Source organism: Leptidea sinapis, chromosome 11 (genome assembly GCF_905404315.1).
Source record: "Leptidea sinapis chromosome 11, ilLepSina1.1, whole genome shotgun sequence".
Lineage (NCBI taxonomy): Eukaryota > Metazoa > Arthropoda > Insecta > Lepidoptera > Pieridae > Leptidea > Leptidea sinapis.
Window position 1 is genome coordinate 5,777,508 of NC_066275.1, and position 17,622 is coordinate 5,795,129.

At 35.4% G+C, this 17,622-nt stretch overlaps 1 protein-coding gene across 2 annotated transcripts in view; it reads right to left on the minus strand.

Annotated features, from left to right (window-relative positions):
* The window catches only part of LOC126966703 (NADP-dependent malic enzyme), a 49,684-nt gene that overhangs the window by 3,223 nt on the left and 28,839 nt on the right, over nt 1-17,622 (minus strand). For both annotated transcript variants that reach the window (XM_050810907.1, XM_050810906.1), the window contains exons 3-9: nt 10,688-10,846; nt 10,014-10,195; nt 6,519-6,679; nt 5,689-5,893; nt 5,045-5,171; nt 2,452-2,677; nt 1,001-1,143 (exon numbers count right to left, since the gene is read on the minus strand). In XM_050810907.1, the coding sequence (XP_050666864.1) occupies nt 1,001-1,143; nt 2,452-2,677; nt 5,045-5,171; nt 5,689-5,893; nt 6,519-6,679; nt 10,014-10,195; nt 10,688-10,846 (1,203 nt within the window). The remainder of the gene's footprint in view (nt 1-1,000; nt 1,144-2,451; nt 2,678-5,044; nt 5,172-5,688; nt 5,894-6,518; nt 6,680-10,013; nt 10,196-10,687; nt 10,847-17,622) is intronic.

Below are 17,622 nucleotides of genomic sequence, written 5' to 3' on the forward strand. Positions count from 1 at the left end.
AAATTACTTATCATACAAATATTCCGGTGGATATTGGTCTTTTTCTTTAGTTTTACTTCACCAAATACTTTTGTATTCAAATGTATGATATGCTGTTAATAGCATATGCATGTCTTTTTATGAAATTGAAATAGTCCTCGATTCTATATATGTGTTTTTAAACATAAATTTCAAGTTGGTCATAAACGACGGAGGAGTTTTGAAGTAACAGCTTAAAAAAGCACACGAATTAATAATCCTCATAAGTCCTAGTATGCATAGACTTAACAATATACCTCCTAGCGTCTAGACAATCAAAGTGTGCGAAAGAGAAGAACATATCTAGTGGAGATATTACAACAACAATATAGAAAAGGAAAGCGAATCTATTGTAGTTACAATTGTAACCGATTTTGATTGACAAGATGTACAGTGTTTTTTTAAGACAAAAACGGATAAGACGAGCAGGACGTTCAGGTGATGATAATTGATACGCCCTACCCATCACAGTGCAGTGCCGCTCAGGATTCTTGAAAAATCCAAAAATTCTCAGCGGTACTACAATTGCGCTCGTCACCTTGAGACATAAGATGTTAAGTCTCGTTTGCCCAGTAATTTTACTAGTTACGGCGCTCTTCGGACCGAAACACAATAATGCTTACACATTACTGCTTCACGGTAGAAAAAGAAGCCATTGTAGTTGCCATAATCTAGTACCACTGGTAGAGTCAGTAGGTCCTTTGTATTTTGAATATTACATTTTGAATTAATCTCGTTCGTTTTCCATGTTATTTATACTTCAAGAATCAACGTAATACGTACATAATTATTTATTCGTAAATAGTTTCCCATCATCTATCGATGTTTGCTAAGGTTGTCATCACTAGTTTTAGTACCGCAGATTCCCGCTACAAGGCCTACAGCGCCAAAAATGGCGAATGTCAAACAGGCACAAAAGCACGTTGACAGCCGCCAGTCAAGTGGTATACAGTAGAGGTCTGTGAGTGGTAGTGGTACGTACGTCGGTGTTGACATAGGCCTCCTCGGCCGTGCACTCCGCCTTGCTGGTGGGGTTTGACAGCGCGAATATGACGGGCCGCGAGTTGTTGGCGCCCATCGCGCGGAGGATCTCCGGCGTGAAGGCGCCGCCGATCGCCGCCGCGCCTGTGTGGACACGACTTTACTTATTATATTATATTATACTACCTGACCTAGCAAACGTTGTATTGCCGATATTAAAATCGCGATACAAAACTGTTGATCGTAGATGGGTGAAAATTTGAAGTTGTATGTATTTTTTAATGCTGACTCATAATCAAAGAAATTAAAAAAATTGGCGTGGACCATCCTTAACATTTAGGTGGATGAAAAATAGATGTTTGATTCTCAGATCTACTCAATATGCACTCAAAATTTCATGAGAATCGGTCAAGCCGTTTCGAAGGAGTTTAACTACAAACACCGCGACATGAGAATTTTGTATATTAGATTATATTCCCATTCAAATTCAAATATTTTTATTCAAAATAGGATGTGACATCACTTATTGAAAGTCAAAAACTAAGGATCCCCATTCCAAGGAAAATGGGCAGACAAACTCAGCGGGCGTTTTTTTTCATCAAAAAATGTGTTTACAAAGTAATATTATACAATTAAACTTATTATTGAACATCCTGAGGCGGTCGCACCATTCCTAATCTGTGCAATCATTAAGAAAGTCATTTATGTTATAGTAGCCTTTACCACACAAACGTCTTTTAAGAATTTTTTTGAATATCGTAATTCGTTATACTCTTGTTTTGAATATTTTCTGGGATCTTGTTTTAAAAGCATATACATCGCCCCACAAAAGACTTACTAACTCGACTTAGCCGAGTAGTAGGTATAAGAAATTTATGTTTGTTCCTTTGGACCGGTTCCATGTTCCAACCTTTAAATAAATAGTTCTGACCACCCCTCAAAATATAATGCCTGCGAATGCAGGTTTAATCCGTTGTTAACTATACTTACATACGTTCAACTACACAAAACTACACGTTACATTGTCTCTGCAAAAGTATTGACAATAAAGACTAATAAATAAGGCTCACCTTTAGGTTAAACATACGAATTATATATATTAAACTAGCTGACCCAGCAAACGTATTGCCCATATTAAAATCGCGATACAAAAGTAACTGTTGATCGTAGATGGGTGAAAATTTGAAGTTGTATGTATTTTTTAATGCTGACTCATAATCAAATCAAAATAAAAAAAATGTCAAAAAAATTAATAAAAAAAATTTCGTGTGGACCACCATTACCATTTAAGGGGGATGAAAAATAGATGTTGTCCGATTCTCAGACCTACCCAATATGCACTCAAAATTTCATGAGAATCGGTAAAGCCGTTTCGGAGGAGTTCAATGTTTAACACCATGACACGAGAATTTTATATATTAGAATACACATATTTTAAAAATTAATATCTACCAATAAGAACGGACGGTTTAGCGACATCCACAACTTCAGCAAGAGTTTTGATCGGAGCGCGCTCTTTGGCGAACTTCTCTTTATGCTCATTGAGGCCACCTTCTGGCCTGTTTTTCACAATGAGTCCCTTCGAGTCCACCATCCAGATGCGGTCCTTGGCCTCTGCCTCCGTCGCACCTTCAGCTAACATAGCCATTACACAGAGCTGTGCGATTCCAAGAGACGCCTGCAAATGATAAATTGAATAAACTTACTTTTTTCTAGATTTACTCTCTATTCTATTTCTACTCAATATTTTTTTATATTTTTAATGTTATATATGTCATATAAGTCACTAGCTGACCCAGCAAACGTTGTATTGCCGATATTAAAATCGCGACACAAAAGTAACTGTTGATCGTAGATGGGTGAAAATTTGAAGTTGTATGTATTTTTTAATGCTGACTCATAATCAAACAAATTAAAAAAAAATGGCGTGGACCACCCTTAACATTTAGGGAGATGAAAAATAGATGTTGTCCGATTCTCAGACCTACCCAATATGCACTCAAAATTTCATGAGAATCGGTCAAGCCGTTTCGAAGGAGTTTAACTACAAACACTGCGACATGAGAATTTTATATGTTAGATAATAAAGATGAACTGTGACATAGGTGAACACATCGAAAAATAGATGCGAACTGTTAACCTCTATTTTCTTCAACTCAGACACACTGAAGCGAGATACGTATCTCGAGTGTAAGACATACCTTCTCACGGACACTAAGGAAATAAACCTAGCCTGTTGAGTGTTGTCATGCGTTGACTATAATAGCAAGAATAAAGCTATCTAGACATACGTCATACATACATACATACATATTATATAAGATTTTATCCTCACCTAATCGAAAAAAAATCAACATTAGGTATAATACAAGTATCAAATACATAATATAATGCAGCAGTATGGTAATGTTATGGTTGGTACACCAGCTAAACCTTGATATATGTATCTATTATTCGTAGGGACCTATAGTATAGGTACAAATAGAGGCTAGAGTTTTTTTTATGGAAAAGGAGGACAAACGAGCGTACGTGTAACCTGGTATTAAGTGATCTCAGCTGATCACACTCTCCCGCAACACCATAGGAATCACAGGAGCGTTGCCGCCCTTTAGTTAGAAGTTGAAGGCGCTTTTTTTGAAGGTACCTATGTCGTATCGTCCCGGAAACACCGCACGAGGAAAGTTAAAATTAAATTGATTTAGTTCAAACAATACGAGTTATTTATAGTGAAGTTATACATAGAAACATTACTAGCCTCTCACTTAAGTATTACAAGAGTTTTGAGTAACAAAATACGATGGGGCGTGATGAAACACTAATGTAAACTCCATTAGTTTTGAATAATTTATAAAATATTCCTACAGATTGATGAACAACGAACAAGCTAGTCCCAAGCTTCTCTGACAAACTGAAATATAACTTGTTTATTTAATTCACATCCGAATAACTAATAAAAACATTACTTACCTTGAATTAATACAAAGAGTTAGAGAGAGATAATTGGTTTCCAGATGGCTTTTTTTATGGACTTTGTGAAATCTGAGCGATTGAATCAAGGTCATCTCATTAATTAGTTTCGTTAAAGACGACATTAACTCAAATACCTTAGTAGGTACAACACATTGTCACGAGCCAAATGACTGAATGTAATTTCCTTGGTTTATCCTATTTCCTAAGATAAGTATTATTTATGACCTACAATCGCAACTGGGGCACTCTGGACTCAGCTGTAGGTATTGTGTACCCATGCAATGGTATAAATTAGGTGTGTCTCAGATTCCTCTCAACATAACGCAGCTTCCCGAAGTTCTGATAAAATAATGATAATTCAAAATGTATTTCAATTCAATTGTTTTGTGAAGATATTTAAGTTATATTATTAATTTACTTAAATATTTTACTTAAAAAATGGCTCTGTCGTAAATCCTACTACTCCACAGTTGAATATCTAGGTGATACGACAGCCTGGGACTAGATTATGATTATTATATAGCAATAGCAATGACAGTACAAAATTGTATATTTGATTAAAAAGAGCGCCTAAAAATAATGCTGGGAGAGTTTCTTGCGCCGCTTCTTCTCTCTCAGAGCGCCATTTGTTTCCGAAGCGGTAGTACTATCTAGTATATTAGAAATGACATCAAAAAGGAATGAATTTTGAGAAAATAATGCCTTTTGAATGAGTTAACTTAGTGCTACTTCTAGCTGCTCGAAAAGATTCTTTAAAGATTGTATTCCATATTATTACATAAATTTTATTTTATTGGGTACCTATGAACTTGATGGTCTGTATATTTATATACGTGATGTGTTGTATGATGACCTGTAATTATGGCAGGAACACGATTTGGACTTTGTGTAATAATTTTATAAATTTGTCTTTTCATTTTATTTTTCATTGTTATCCTGTGTTGGTGGCCTTGAATAAATAAATGTATCAAAAACCACTAAAATGCTTTAAGCCTCAGTATTTCATATTTTATCTAAGTGCTATCTGGCTACAGTTTAAATCGGTTTCCTCTTTCTTAAAAAACAATAACGTTACCTCTCCAGCTCCCTGGAAGACGATCACGTTTTCGGACAGTTTCTTCCCGGTTAGTCTCAGACTGGCCAACAACCCCGCCACGGCTACAGCGGCCGTACCCTGGATGTCATCGTTGAACGTGCAGTACCTGGAGAGGCAGTCCAACTGATGAGTATTGCTTTTCATTTTGTGTTCACATAGGTATTTGACCAGACATGTTACAAAAAAAATACTGGTACATAACTCACTAGAACAAATTTTTACTCTTTACAATTTCAATGTTAATTATATAATAATAACAATTATAATATTAGAATAGTACCTATTTACAAATTTCTATAAAGTATCAAGCCCATTAAGGCTGTATGGTTATGGTTTGTAAATCAGGTTTAGTACATTTCAGTGCAGCCCTGTTTCACTGCTACCAATGTCATTTATTGTGACAGCCACTGTTAACTCTAGCTCACTGCTAAGATTATTCTTTTCATAAATTTTATTATATCTCCTGAGTGGCACTGCATTGTAATGGGCAGCTAATCAGCTAAACATCCTGCTCGTCTTGGTTGGTTGGTTGAAAAATAAAGAATTGGACTTTGGATGTGATTAAGGCTGTATGTAACTCGTCCTATTCCATAAAAAATATCCTAAAACAAGTATTTCCTTACTTCCCGCGATACTTCTCCAGCAGGCGGAAGGCGTTGGCGTTGCCGAAGTCTTCGAACTGGATGAGACAGTTCTGTCCGAAGCGTCTCACCACGGCCTGCATGAACTCGTCAATGAACTCATCGTAGGCAGCCCCACGCACGCGGTTCTGTCGCAGCCCGATGTACAGGGGGTCATCCAACATTGTCTGGTTATTGGTTCCCACATCTGCAAACAATAATAAGGAAATAGAAATCATTTAAGTGCTAAGTCCTTGCGGAACTACTGTCGCGTACATTTCTTTGCTACGTACGCTTGCAACGCCCCGGATATTGAGGGAGTTGTCCAGCAATGGTGTGCAATATGAGGACAACCAATAAATTAACAATCTCATAGTGAAAAATAATCCCCAAATATTTTATATAAAACATACTGCAGTGTGATTGCTAGTTGGTTCAGTAATTAAAAAAATGGCTTTTATAGAAAACCAAATAAAAAGTAGAAAAAAGTGTGGTGTTCTTAAACCGTAGATATCTTCAATGTTACTCTACTTTTACCAATATTTGTGAATAAAACATTAATTATAGCAAAGTAACATCAACCCCCCACAATCCTCATGTTTGTTTACGAGAAAATGCTTGTGAAAAAATTATTTTCTCACCTTTTATTCTGGTTTTCTTTAAAAGCTTGTGTTTTAGTTTTTTCCTATCTATTGTTTTTTGCATGATACTAGAAATTCCTGACTTGACGCAGTAATTATTGTAAATTGTCGAAGAAATTGTTTACACGTTTTTATAAAAAAAAATTAACATGAACAAATGTTGTAGGTGCTTTCAGAAATGCATAAACTCACCAAGGGTAATGGGCAGGCATTGGTGAGGTTTGATTCCTGCCAGAGCCGTGTAGAGCGCCAGTTTTCCAACGGGTATGCCCATCCCACAGGCGCCCAGGTCTCCCAGACCCAGGATACGTTCTCCATCTGTCACTACGATGGCTCGTACATCTGTTTCAGGCCTGTCAAAATCAAGCGTCCACGTGTCAAGTTAACGTAATTAAAAATACATAATTGAAAATAGTTATGAATATTGAAATAAAAATTAATTCAAACCGAAACGAAAAAGGGTTCAAAATAACCGGCGTAGCAATTTGGTACTTGAGAATAATTTAATTTGAAATGACGCGGGAACTTTTGTTCAACATTATAGCTAGTAAGGGTTGCCTTCTTTATTTGTAAATAAATTTAATTAGTACTAAAAGTAGGAAATAAAGTGTTTTGTGACAAAATTTCGTACAATTCGATGTACTTTATTATTTTGCCATTTTTTTTTACTTTTAACTAGTTACTTTATACAAATAATTATCACCAATAAACAGCTGCACAGCATCTTAACAGTCTATATTTAACTGAAAGTAAATAAGTGACTCATTTTTTAAGATATTGTTGCGTAGCGACGCTGCAACGTAAATGACGAGAGAGTCAAACTTCAAGACATTGTTAATACTCGTAGCTCAGCGGAAAAGTGTTTACTTTAGACGCTGTAGACCCGGGTTCGATACACCTACCAGTGTATGGAATTTTTTGGGTTTTGTTAAGTTAATGGAAATTTCTAGTAAGTTCAGGATCAAATCGAATACAAAAAAAGGGATGGAAAATGTGTAAGCAGGATAAAAATAGTTAAAAGAATTTTCTAGTACAATCTAAATTTAAAGATGGAATGGGAGAATCATTTTGAAAATGGAACAGATCCGGGCGTATATAAGCCGTACTAAGTTCTAGTTCTGACTCGAAAGTGTAAAGAAGAAGAAGAAGAAAAGAAGAAATAGTGAAAAGTGGAAGTGTTCCAAGAAGAAGAAGATAGAAGAGACTTAGTGTTCGGTGCGGTGTGACGCGTTGATGGTACAAGAGGAACAGCGGCAGACCGGCGAAGTGAAAGTTCAGAAAAAGTGAACGCAAATAAAAGACTCGTTCCTAGAAGCGGAGTATTATTTCCAATCCGTGACCCACTCCCGTGTCAATATGAAAAATAAATACTTTGTTTTTTCGTTTCGCCAATTGCTTTAATATACCACAGACGAAGCTCTCTCTGTGTTAACTGACGTGGACCACGTTCCGACCGAATCAGCCAAATTTTTTAACTGTATTATAGGTTACACCATAGGTCAATATCAAAATCGGTCCAGCCGTTAGGAGGAGTTCACTATTATATTATTTGGACGAAATTGAGAATCTAAACCAATCTCAAATTCACTGAAACAAACAAAAAAACATCAAAATCGGTCCAGCCGTTTAGGAGGTAGTTTAATTGTGAATCTAAACCATTCTCAAATCCACCTGAAGACACACACCAATCTGAAATTCACTGGAACACACAAAAATATCATCAAAATCGGTCCAGCCGTCTAGGAGGAGTTGAGTGACATACACACGCACACAAGAAATATATATATATATATAAAGATAATCACACAAAATAACGAATAATATTTAATTAAGTAAGAGTGACAGCCCTAATTTAAGCTTACAGGTAACATAGTACAATTTGTCTTGACCTCTGTGGTTCCGCAATAAAAAGTATATTTATAACGATTGCATTTCCGAGTATGATAATATAGCATTCAATAACCGATTTCAAGTCGTGCAGGAATTGTCATTAGGAATGTTGATAGATTGTTATAAGAGTTATTTCAAGTAAGAATGATATTTCCTGATCTACTAAAAATAATGCTAATTTGTTTCCGGAACGGAAGTGTTGAAATATAATAAGTAAGTTACGTAGCAATCGTAATTTATACATTCAATTTAATAAAATATTTTACGAGAACATAATTTTATAAGTTTCTCTCTTCCACGTACGACCAATTAGAATTAGCTTCCTTAAGCGGTGTTTCTGGGTCGATAAAAAGTTTACGCGCTTTTTAAAGAGCCGGCAACGCTCTTGTGATTTCTCTGGTATTGCAGGAGAATGTGGGCGGCGGTGATCACCTAACATCAGATGACCCGTACGCTTCGGTTGTTCTCTCTTCCAAAAAAAAAAATATATGCTGATTCAATATAGGTACGATAACACTACTTTGTCATTCCTTTTATTTTTAATATCTTTTATACCTTTTGATTTAAGTGTTTAACATAGAACTCAATTAATGGTAACAAACTGATAAGCTGAAATCTGAATCCGATGTACTTTAAATTTAAGATAAAACGTACAATTTATATTTTACTTTCACATTTGAAGAAGGACACATTTCTTATGTGAGCTACGGACAAGCATCGAGATAGATGTTCGTTAATCACCTCCGCTTATAACGTCAAGGGTACTGTGAAGCTAATCAATATTTTATTCAACTTCCAGTATTGGATCATTCACACTTTAAAACGTATGCACGTGCAATCCGCATTCCGCAGTCCTTATTAACTGGAATTTTTGCGATCAAAACAAACATGGTAAATGCATGTCCCAGTGATCGAACACAACTCGTTGCTATGAGATAGTCATGTTCGTATGTATTCTTACCACTCGTGATTGTTACCTACATTTTAGATTATTATTTTATTGAAGTTATACTTCTTTTGGCGCGTTAGGGAAAAAAATTTCAAAGTGAAATTTAGCAATGCGCGCGCACACTGTCACGCACATTAGACACCCTGACGTTAGCTGGTCTACTAGACCATTTGTATCATACTTCAGCTAGCAAGTCTCTTGTAACTCATATGTCTACTGAACCACAACCAATGGACGAGAATTAAATAAATTTCAATATGTATAAGTTGTAAAATACATTTTCTTTTTTTCTAATTGAATAAAAATAATTTGATGATATTATATAAAATAAATGTTATTTAAGTAAATTATGAGGTATAATAGTTCTGTGTAATATAATGTATCTTTAATACTATATTGTTCTTTCGAAATTTAAAGGATTTTTCTTTTTTTACGTTAAAGAAGTATAACATTTTTTATTTATCATGGTGATTTTGTTGTAAGGGCATATAAGCAGAGACACGCCCCTATAATTTCTACTTTTAAGCGCTATTCTTACTTAACTGGAGTTTTGCTCTACTCTGATCACATCCTCACGCCCTTAAGAGACAGAAAATCTTTATGGGGTTGAAGTGGGGTAAGTCCTCCGCCTGGAGTTTGAGTGATTTGAAGCACTCCACTGGTGGCTATACTCGCTTAAGAAGGATGTGAGGGATCTACATTATTTTTCGCTTAATTAAAATCTACTCATAATAAAATCGAAACAAGTTAGAGTGCCGGTCAAAATTTCGGACTAGAGTCTAAGAGTCCGGACATATCCGGATTAATCCGGAGGGATAGTAGCAGTAGTAATGGCGTCTTAATCTCACCAGTTCTTCAGCATCTCGTAGACGTGTCCGCGGTCGTTGATGGTGATGAAGAGTCCCCGCGGGCGGCGGTACACCAGTCCGTACTTCTGGCACGCCAGCCCCACGGTGGGGGTGTACACTATTGGCATCATCTGCGCCACGTTCTCGCCCACGAAGCGGTAGAACAGGTGCTCGTTGCGGTCCTGTTCACATACAACTTACATATGTGTTTCTTGAACTTAATGACTTAACTTTATGACTGTTTGGAGAAAAAAAATTTTTAGCAACGTTGTTATTTGCAACCTCAAATAGCTGCTATACGACAAATGACGTTTTCTTAGTTTTAAACATACAAACGGAGTGTACTCGTTGTTTTAACCCGGTTTCAACAAAGTTCCTTATACCCTTAGGTTTTGATAAAAGATACAAGTTACTTCCCGCACTGGTCGATGATTTCCTAAAAAACCCTGCATGGCAGGTGTATATCTTATCTTATGTACCATCTTTGACTTATCAAAACATCGTCATTGATGTATTTTCGATAGGAATCGAGTTAGAAGCAAAAAGAGCGCAAAGAACATTGGCCTCTGTTCTCGACTCTGTTATATTTAACGTTTCTTTATGTTAAGTTTGGTTATGGTTTTGATAATTAATCAAATTATTCGAGCACCGATTTCAGAGTGTGTGTAACTTACCAGTAAACCCATAAGATATATGTATTTGTTGAGTGGGTCCTCGTATCTCTCAATGGAGAGCTTGCAGAGCTGGACTTGCTCCTCCTGGCTCTTCACCTTAGGCGGCAGTAGACCGTGGATGCCCATCACCTGACGTTCCTCGATGGAGAACGCCATGCCCTGAGAAGTATTCGTATACATATTTAATTCGCACGTACAAACAGTTCTCACATAATATTTACGCTGAAGCAGGAAAGCTAAGATTTCCCAGGCCTGTGGTCAAGGCTATCGAACTTCTCAACCACAACCATAATGCTTAGTTTTAGGTCAAGTTTAAATTTACTTAAATCCAAGAATAATTGGCTGTGAGCCGGGTACACATATAACTAACGATTACGAAAAAATTGTGTGAGAAAGAGAAGGCCCTTACGACTAAAGTTAACAAAACATAATCAAATGTACTGAATGTACCTAAAATTGATCATAATGTGGTATTGGGACGCCATCTTTATATCCAGAAATATCCTGCGATTAGCCAATTCCTTAGAAGCTACAGAAGCTCCCAATATAGACACCAAAATCCGTTCGATGATTAATTATCTTAAAGCTTGTGAAATATTCCAATACGAATTTCGAAATTCATTCGAATTTCTTGTCAGTTAGTTATTGAGTTGTGTGAACTTTTGTAAATTTAAACAAAATAAGATCTCCGTTATTATTGGGGTTTATTTTTCGGGTGATAAAATTATAAAATCACATATGAATGTATATTTCGAACTTAAACTGCAGACTTCTTCAATACTCGTCAAGGTCGAATTAAAATGAATCATACATCGAACATTATCAGGAGTCTCAAAAGGCCACATGTTTATTTTTACTCGAATTATTGTTTACTGTTTGTGTATCTCGAACCAGATTCCTATAAGATTTATTGCTAAATCTAAAGTTGTCTTCCATACTTACTTCTAGTTATATATCTTTATAATTGTTAATATTGTATTTACTTACAGTGTACCTGCATTGAATATTGATTCATCTACTGTACTTAATAACTCTTTTTTGGTATTAATTTCATTGTTTTATTTAAAACTCACGCGAGTCTCGTGACATTGGAGTACTTTGTTGCATCTCTGTGCATGAGTTGCTAAGTATGTTAAGTTCGTTATTTACAACATTTAGAGCTTCTCGTGAGGGGGCTATTACCTACCTATAACTTCAATGTTATGATTGATTCCTTCAACAAGCGCAAACACATAAACAACACGCCCTTCAAATGTCAGGGACATTACGTTTTGTACAACCACGCCGACGCCACAGCTAGACACATTCACATTCTACTTTTAGTTAATTATAATAACTAGTAGTTGCCCATTGCATTCGCAACTAAAGGTTTTATCTCAATAAAATGTTTGAGTAGTAATAACAGAGAGAGTTGTCATACTGAAACATTCAGGGCAAGCCTGTCAGCCATTAAGTTGGCATAGCGACATCACATTCTGCACGGACGCACGCCAAGAAAGGGAAGATATTAGTAGGATTAAATTAATTTAATAGGTAATCCCCACGCGTCGAGATAGGAGAGACAAAGCATGGAGCCAGTTTTAAATAGGTTAATCGCTCAGTTTTTATTATTTCATTCGGAGAGCAACATTAAGGAATGTTTACAATTATTCTGCTCTCATAACTGGTCAATTCTGCGAGAGACGAAAAGAGCCTTCTACCTACAGTACTCTAGTAGACAAATGATACTAAGTAGTAAAATAATATCAGTAAAATAAAACAGACACTGCTGTGTCAAATAACTTGGCAATGCAATTGAAAACAGTGTAGCTATTCAACGATAAATAAAAGTATCTTTTGCATGACGTAACATCAAAAGGTTCGTCCCTTTTCAAACGCTCAAGGGTCTTATGTCCGCTATAGCTGTATTAGTCAATCGCAATGACGCTATCCGAGATTGATTTTTCAATCAATTTCGTCGGATCGTTATTTTGATCTGTTTTTCAATACATTTTTGAGACGAGTTGCTGTAATTGTTTGAATCAACTTACACTTTTACGCTTTTCTATTAAAACCAACTTTTTCAAATGTTAATAAATGATAACAAAATATTCTGAGAAATTTATGTCTTACAAATATATGTTTAACTAACTGTTAACTTTTATTATTAGAGATATTATTTCAAATGATTTGAGTTTTCTTTAGTGTTAATTCCGCCAATATTGGCACAAAATTGGTAAAATCTGGCAATGAGTCTCGTGCCAGATTTTGGCGAGACAACACGTCCTGAGGATGCCTCGTGTAGATGCGAAACACGTGCCGAATTGTTTAAAGACAAATATTGGCGGAATCAACCCTAAAGAAAACTCAAATCATATGAATAATTATGGATTTCCGCAAAGTAACGCCTATTTCAATAAATTTTTTTTAGAGGTATTATTCACAAATACAATTTTTTTACCCAAAATGTATTAAAATATATTACTTAATACAATATTTCTGAAACCGATAAAAATATACTGTAAGATATTAATAATTGCCGTAGTTATTACCTTTTCTAAATATATTATCGATCATCGATATGTTATGTACTACTGGTAAGTAGTAGTACATTTACCGTGCATCAGCTAGGGTACAAAGTTCGAAAGCGTAGTTACAAAAAATACGGACAAGATGCAATGTGTTTTCTACACAGTCATGGTTCAACAATATGGCCATACAACGATACCATACGTCATCGGTCATCGCATGCCGTAGCACGGTACCTCATGTGACAGAGCAGTGCGCACCGGCAGTCGGCACTCACGGTACGAAGCTAGCCGTAGCCACACAGCACACTCACGTCAGCTGACAATCAGCTGTTCGCGGCGTGACGTCATCAAGGTGACCGCGCACATGCGAGTCGTGAGTCGCGACCTTTGTTACACACACAGATGAACGCACCTCGCTCAAACAGTTCAATACGAGAACTAACCCAGAATACGGAAGTAAATTGATAATTTAATTAACTATTTTACAATTCACGGCGAAAACAAACACGAATTTCTCGCGTTTTATATTATAACATATTAAAATAGATTTTTATATTACTTCAACACTCAGAAACTGGTTGGGAGATTTTTGCTTATAAAATGTTGAACTAAACCGCCTGACAATCACTTCTTCTACGTTAACTAATAGGTTTATCAAAAATACATTTAAAAATTAAAATTTTATTTGACGAACATAGTTCGGAAAAGGTTTGTTGCAAATTAAATTGTATTATGTTATTATATAAAAAGGTCTGCAACAAATATAGAAAGTTAACAAACAAATTTTATTCAACTCGCGAATTCTATACAAATCTCTTAAGACATTTCTCACTAAGTATAAAAAAATATTTGATTGTAAAAAAATTGCCACAACAATCCTACCGCTACTACCTATAATACTCTCCTAAATATAAGCCTGGGTTGCATCATATTAGCTATTATAGTTAAGGTTTAAGTCAAATGTAACGTTAACAGTAACGCTGACTTTAATATACACAGCGGAATGTGTTGCACCATCGTATTCCATGGTATAGTTACAGTTAGTAGCGTCTAAATATGTGTAGATATACTAAATTTTTCAATGCAGCAATGAATGTAAGTGCTTTGCAATTTGATTACAGACGGCTATAAATTCTGCCGCAGATCGCACCCTTACTGTAATTCGTTAAGGAGTCCCATAGATCATCATATTCGACTAGGACAATTACTTGACCATAACTATGTTATGGTAGATGACTTAAATATCCGGATAGCATAAAATAGATTCGGCCGAGTATCGATAATTTGCTCCTAAGAATTAAAGAGTTCCGTTACTTTGTAATGGATTCCTTAATCAGAACCTAACCAAAATCTGACCAAACTATCTTTGAAGTACATCCTTTTCAATAAAAAAGAATCATCGAAATCGGTTGGCGCGATATTGAGTTAATTCGTAAATTTATCATCCACTTTGCTATACGTATGTATAGCAAATTTAAGACTTAAGGTTTTCTCATGGATGCCACTGTCAGATCTGGACCAATTACAATGGGACCACACGGGAAGCATCAGCTTTCAAATAAAAAAAAATATCAAAATCAGTTCATCCAGTCGAAAGTGTAGAGGTAACACACAAAAAAACATACCGACGAATTGAGAACCTCCTCCTTTTTTGAAGTCGGTTTAAAAGAGAATTATCAAGTGAATATCGAATATTTATTTTAAACTTTTAACATTAACAATAGCTTTAACCGGTGGCGATGATTGGACGCTTACGGTTAACAATTAAAGCTATAACGTCGCCAATAAATTGTCAAATGGTGCATTCGTGCCATTTTTTGCTTAACCGGTACTTGAACATGTTTGTTATTGCTAAAGTTAGTTGATACCAGCCTTATTGTGTTTCGGTTTGAAGGACTGCACAGCTAGTAAAGTTACTGGGTTAATGGACTCAACATCTTATGACAAACAAACAAACAAGCATTTTTATTTCGTAGGTAATTGCATTACACTTGAAATATGTCATTTTTTTTCTTAGTTTTTTTGTCAGTGTGACGAGCGAACCTCATCAAGAATCCTAAGCAGCAATGTAGTGTAAAGGCAGGTCGTATGATTTACCATCACTTAAACATATAGCTCGTTTCATCACTTCTTCTCATAAAAATATGGATCCCGAGTCCCGACGGTTCCGGCAGCAATATATCGTAAAAATACTGAGCAATTTGAATTATTTTTTATTTTCTTATCCGAATGACATTTATTTGTTTAAAATCTAGTTATAAGTCTGACTGTACCTAGCATAAAGAAATTCTTTGAAACTCAGTACAGTTAACAGTATAGAAAAAATATTCTGATTTACCTTGATTGTAACCTCAGTCGTAAACACTCCATATGGCCTGTATATCTTGTGTATACACAGAGACCATTAGCAAGAACAATGATCACATGAGCCTTGATAATAAATAAAGCCTTTATTAATAACTAACAAATTTTAACCTAGATATAATTTTCCGTTTGTGAAACCCTCACGCAATAAGCAACGTTGTATAACAAAATTCATAACAACAAAATTGCGTAACTTTATGGGGAACTTAAATAAAAGTTGTATGTACATATATGTACTCACTCTGTTATTAAGAAAGGCAGAGTAAAGTTATTCCAAATTTAAAACTTTTTGACTTTATCATACCTTTGTCACTACAGAATTAGATGACAGGAAGAAGTAATTTTAAACTTAGAGTAACTTTTCATTCCGTTTATTAATAACACAGACTGAGTATAGCAGTATGTAGTAGGAAGTTATACTTCTGCAGCAATGTGAAGAGCAGGGTGCCGGGCTGAGAGTAACAGATAGGTTAAGATATGACGAATTACGCAATACTTCGCCGTTTCGCAACAATGCGGCCGCAGCAGTAAGTGAAAACTATTTTGAATATAAAACTCTATTACCTGTTGTATTGACAAGTGTAAATTGTTTGCAATATAATATACCAAGATATATAACTTCACATTACGAGAGATTTGTCGAGATGTTGTCGTGAAGTTAAAACGTGATAAAATTGTGTAAAAAAATTATTTTAATCTTTTCCCAAACGTGCCAAAAGTTGTTGATGATTTTCCCTATTCTAATTTGCACATCATCTTCTTATAACAATATGAGACGTATCACAACACTAAACAAACCTAAGGTGTAGCCTACTGCGATACGACACCGCTCGCATATCACATCGCTGTTGCATCTTCACCGTGATAATAAATATGAGATTTCTCATGTGTGTATAATTACATCTAGAAACACCAACCAAGATTCTCTCTACCTATTTATGAGTTTTCTTCATTAGCGTACTTTATTACGTTGCTTATTGTACCTACGTCAATGGGTTTCTTTCATATTTAAAGTTAAAATGTGAATACAAAAATTTATAAGCTATGGTTAAATGCTTTTTTTCTACTGAAACATTTGTGACCGAGCAAGAGTCACATAGTATTGAGTAATCATCTCCGCCATAACTCTACATAAAAAATGAATTCCCATTATTTTCGGCCTTTTAAATGTCACCTCCAGCTTTAAATGGAAATATTGTATAATATGAATAAATAATAAAACAATATCATTTAACCGAATGTAACCTACATGACTGTGAAGAAGCTAAGTCAATAATTATTATTTATTGACACTCACGGAAGTCAGTGTTTTCTGGGAAATTCCCATGGGCAGGAAAATCTTTATCCATGGCACTGACGTCACCAATACGTTGAGCTACCAAGATAGCAGAAAACGTGAAGAGGTACATGTTTGAGTCATTATTCCACATTTTTGCGTTATTCGCAATAGCACTGGCGCTTGTGCCACACACGCGTTGCAACGTTTTGTTTTGTGTACCTACATGAACTATATTCATATATTTTCTTTGAGTTTAGGAGCAAGGACGCACACTAGTAGGTATACCTATTCAAATTTGATTTAAATAGGTATACGTATTTACATCAAATTTTCACTGTGCAGTAACATTAAGTCGTCCGTGACAATGAGACTGACTGCAGTGTAAGCGGAACGTTGAGATAAATAGATATCATAAAATAAATTATTTAATCCAAAATATTTACTATTTAAATTCGGATAATTACAGGCGTACGAATCCTTTCAAAGTATTTTATTTAAATGACTGATGATGAATTTGACGTTTGAGTATATTTGTTGCATCATTTTACATATTATATTGTAATTGAAATTATTTGTAAATCGATGGAAATGTAAATCTTGATATAAAAGAGTGGCAACGAGTTTCTTGCTACTTCTTCTCAGTAGCTCAACATATTTTTTTGGCATTCATAAGTGTCATTTCCGTGACCTACACGAATAAAGTGATTTTGATTTGATTGGATTTGAATGTGTTTGAAATGCTCGCGATAATCAAAATAAGTGCTTGCTATTTTATACAAGCA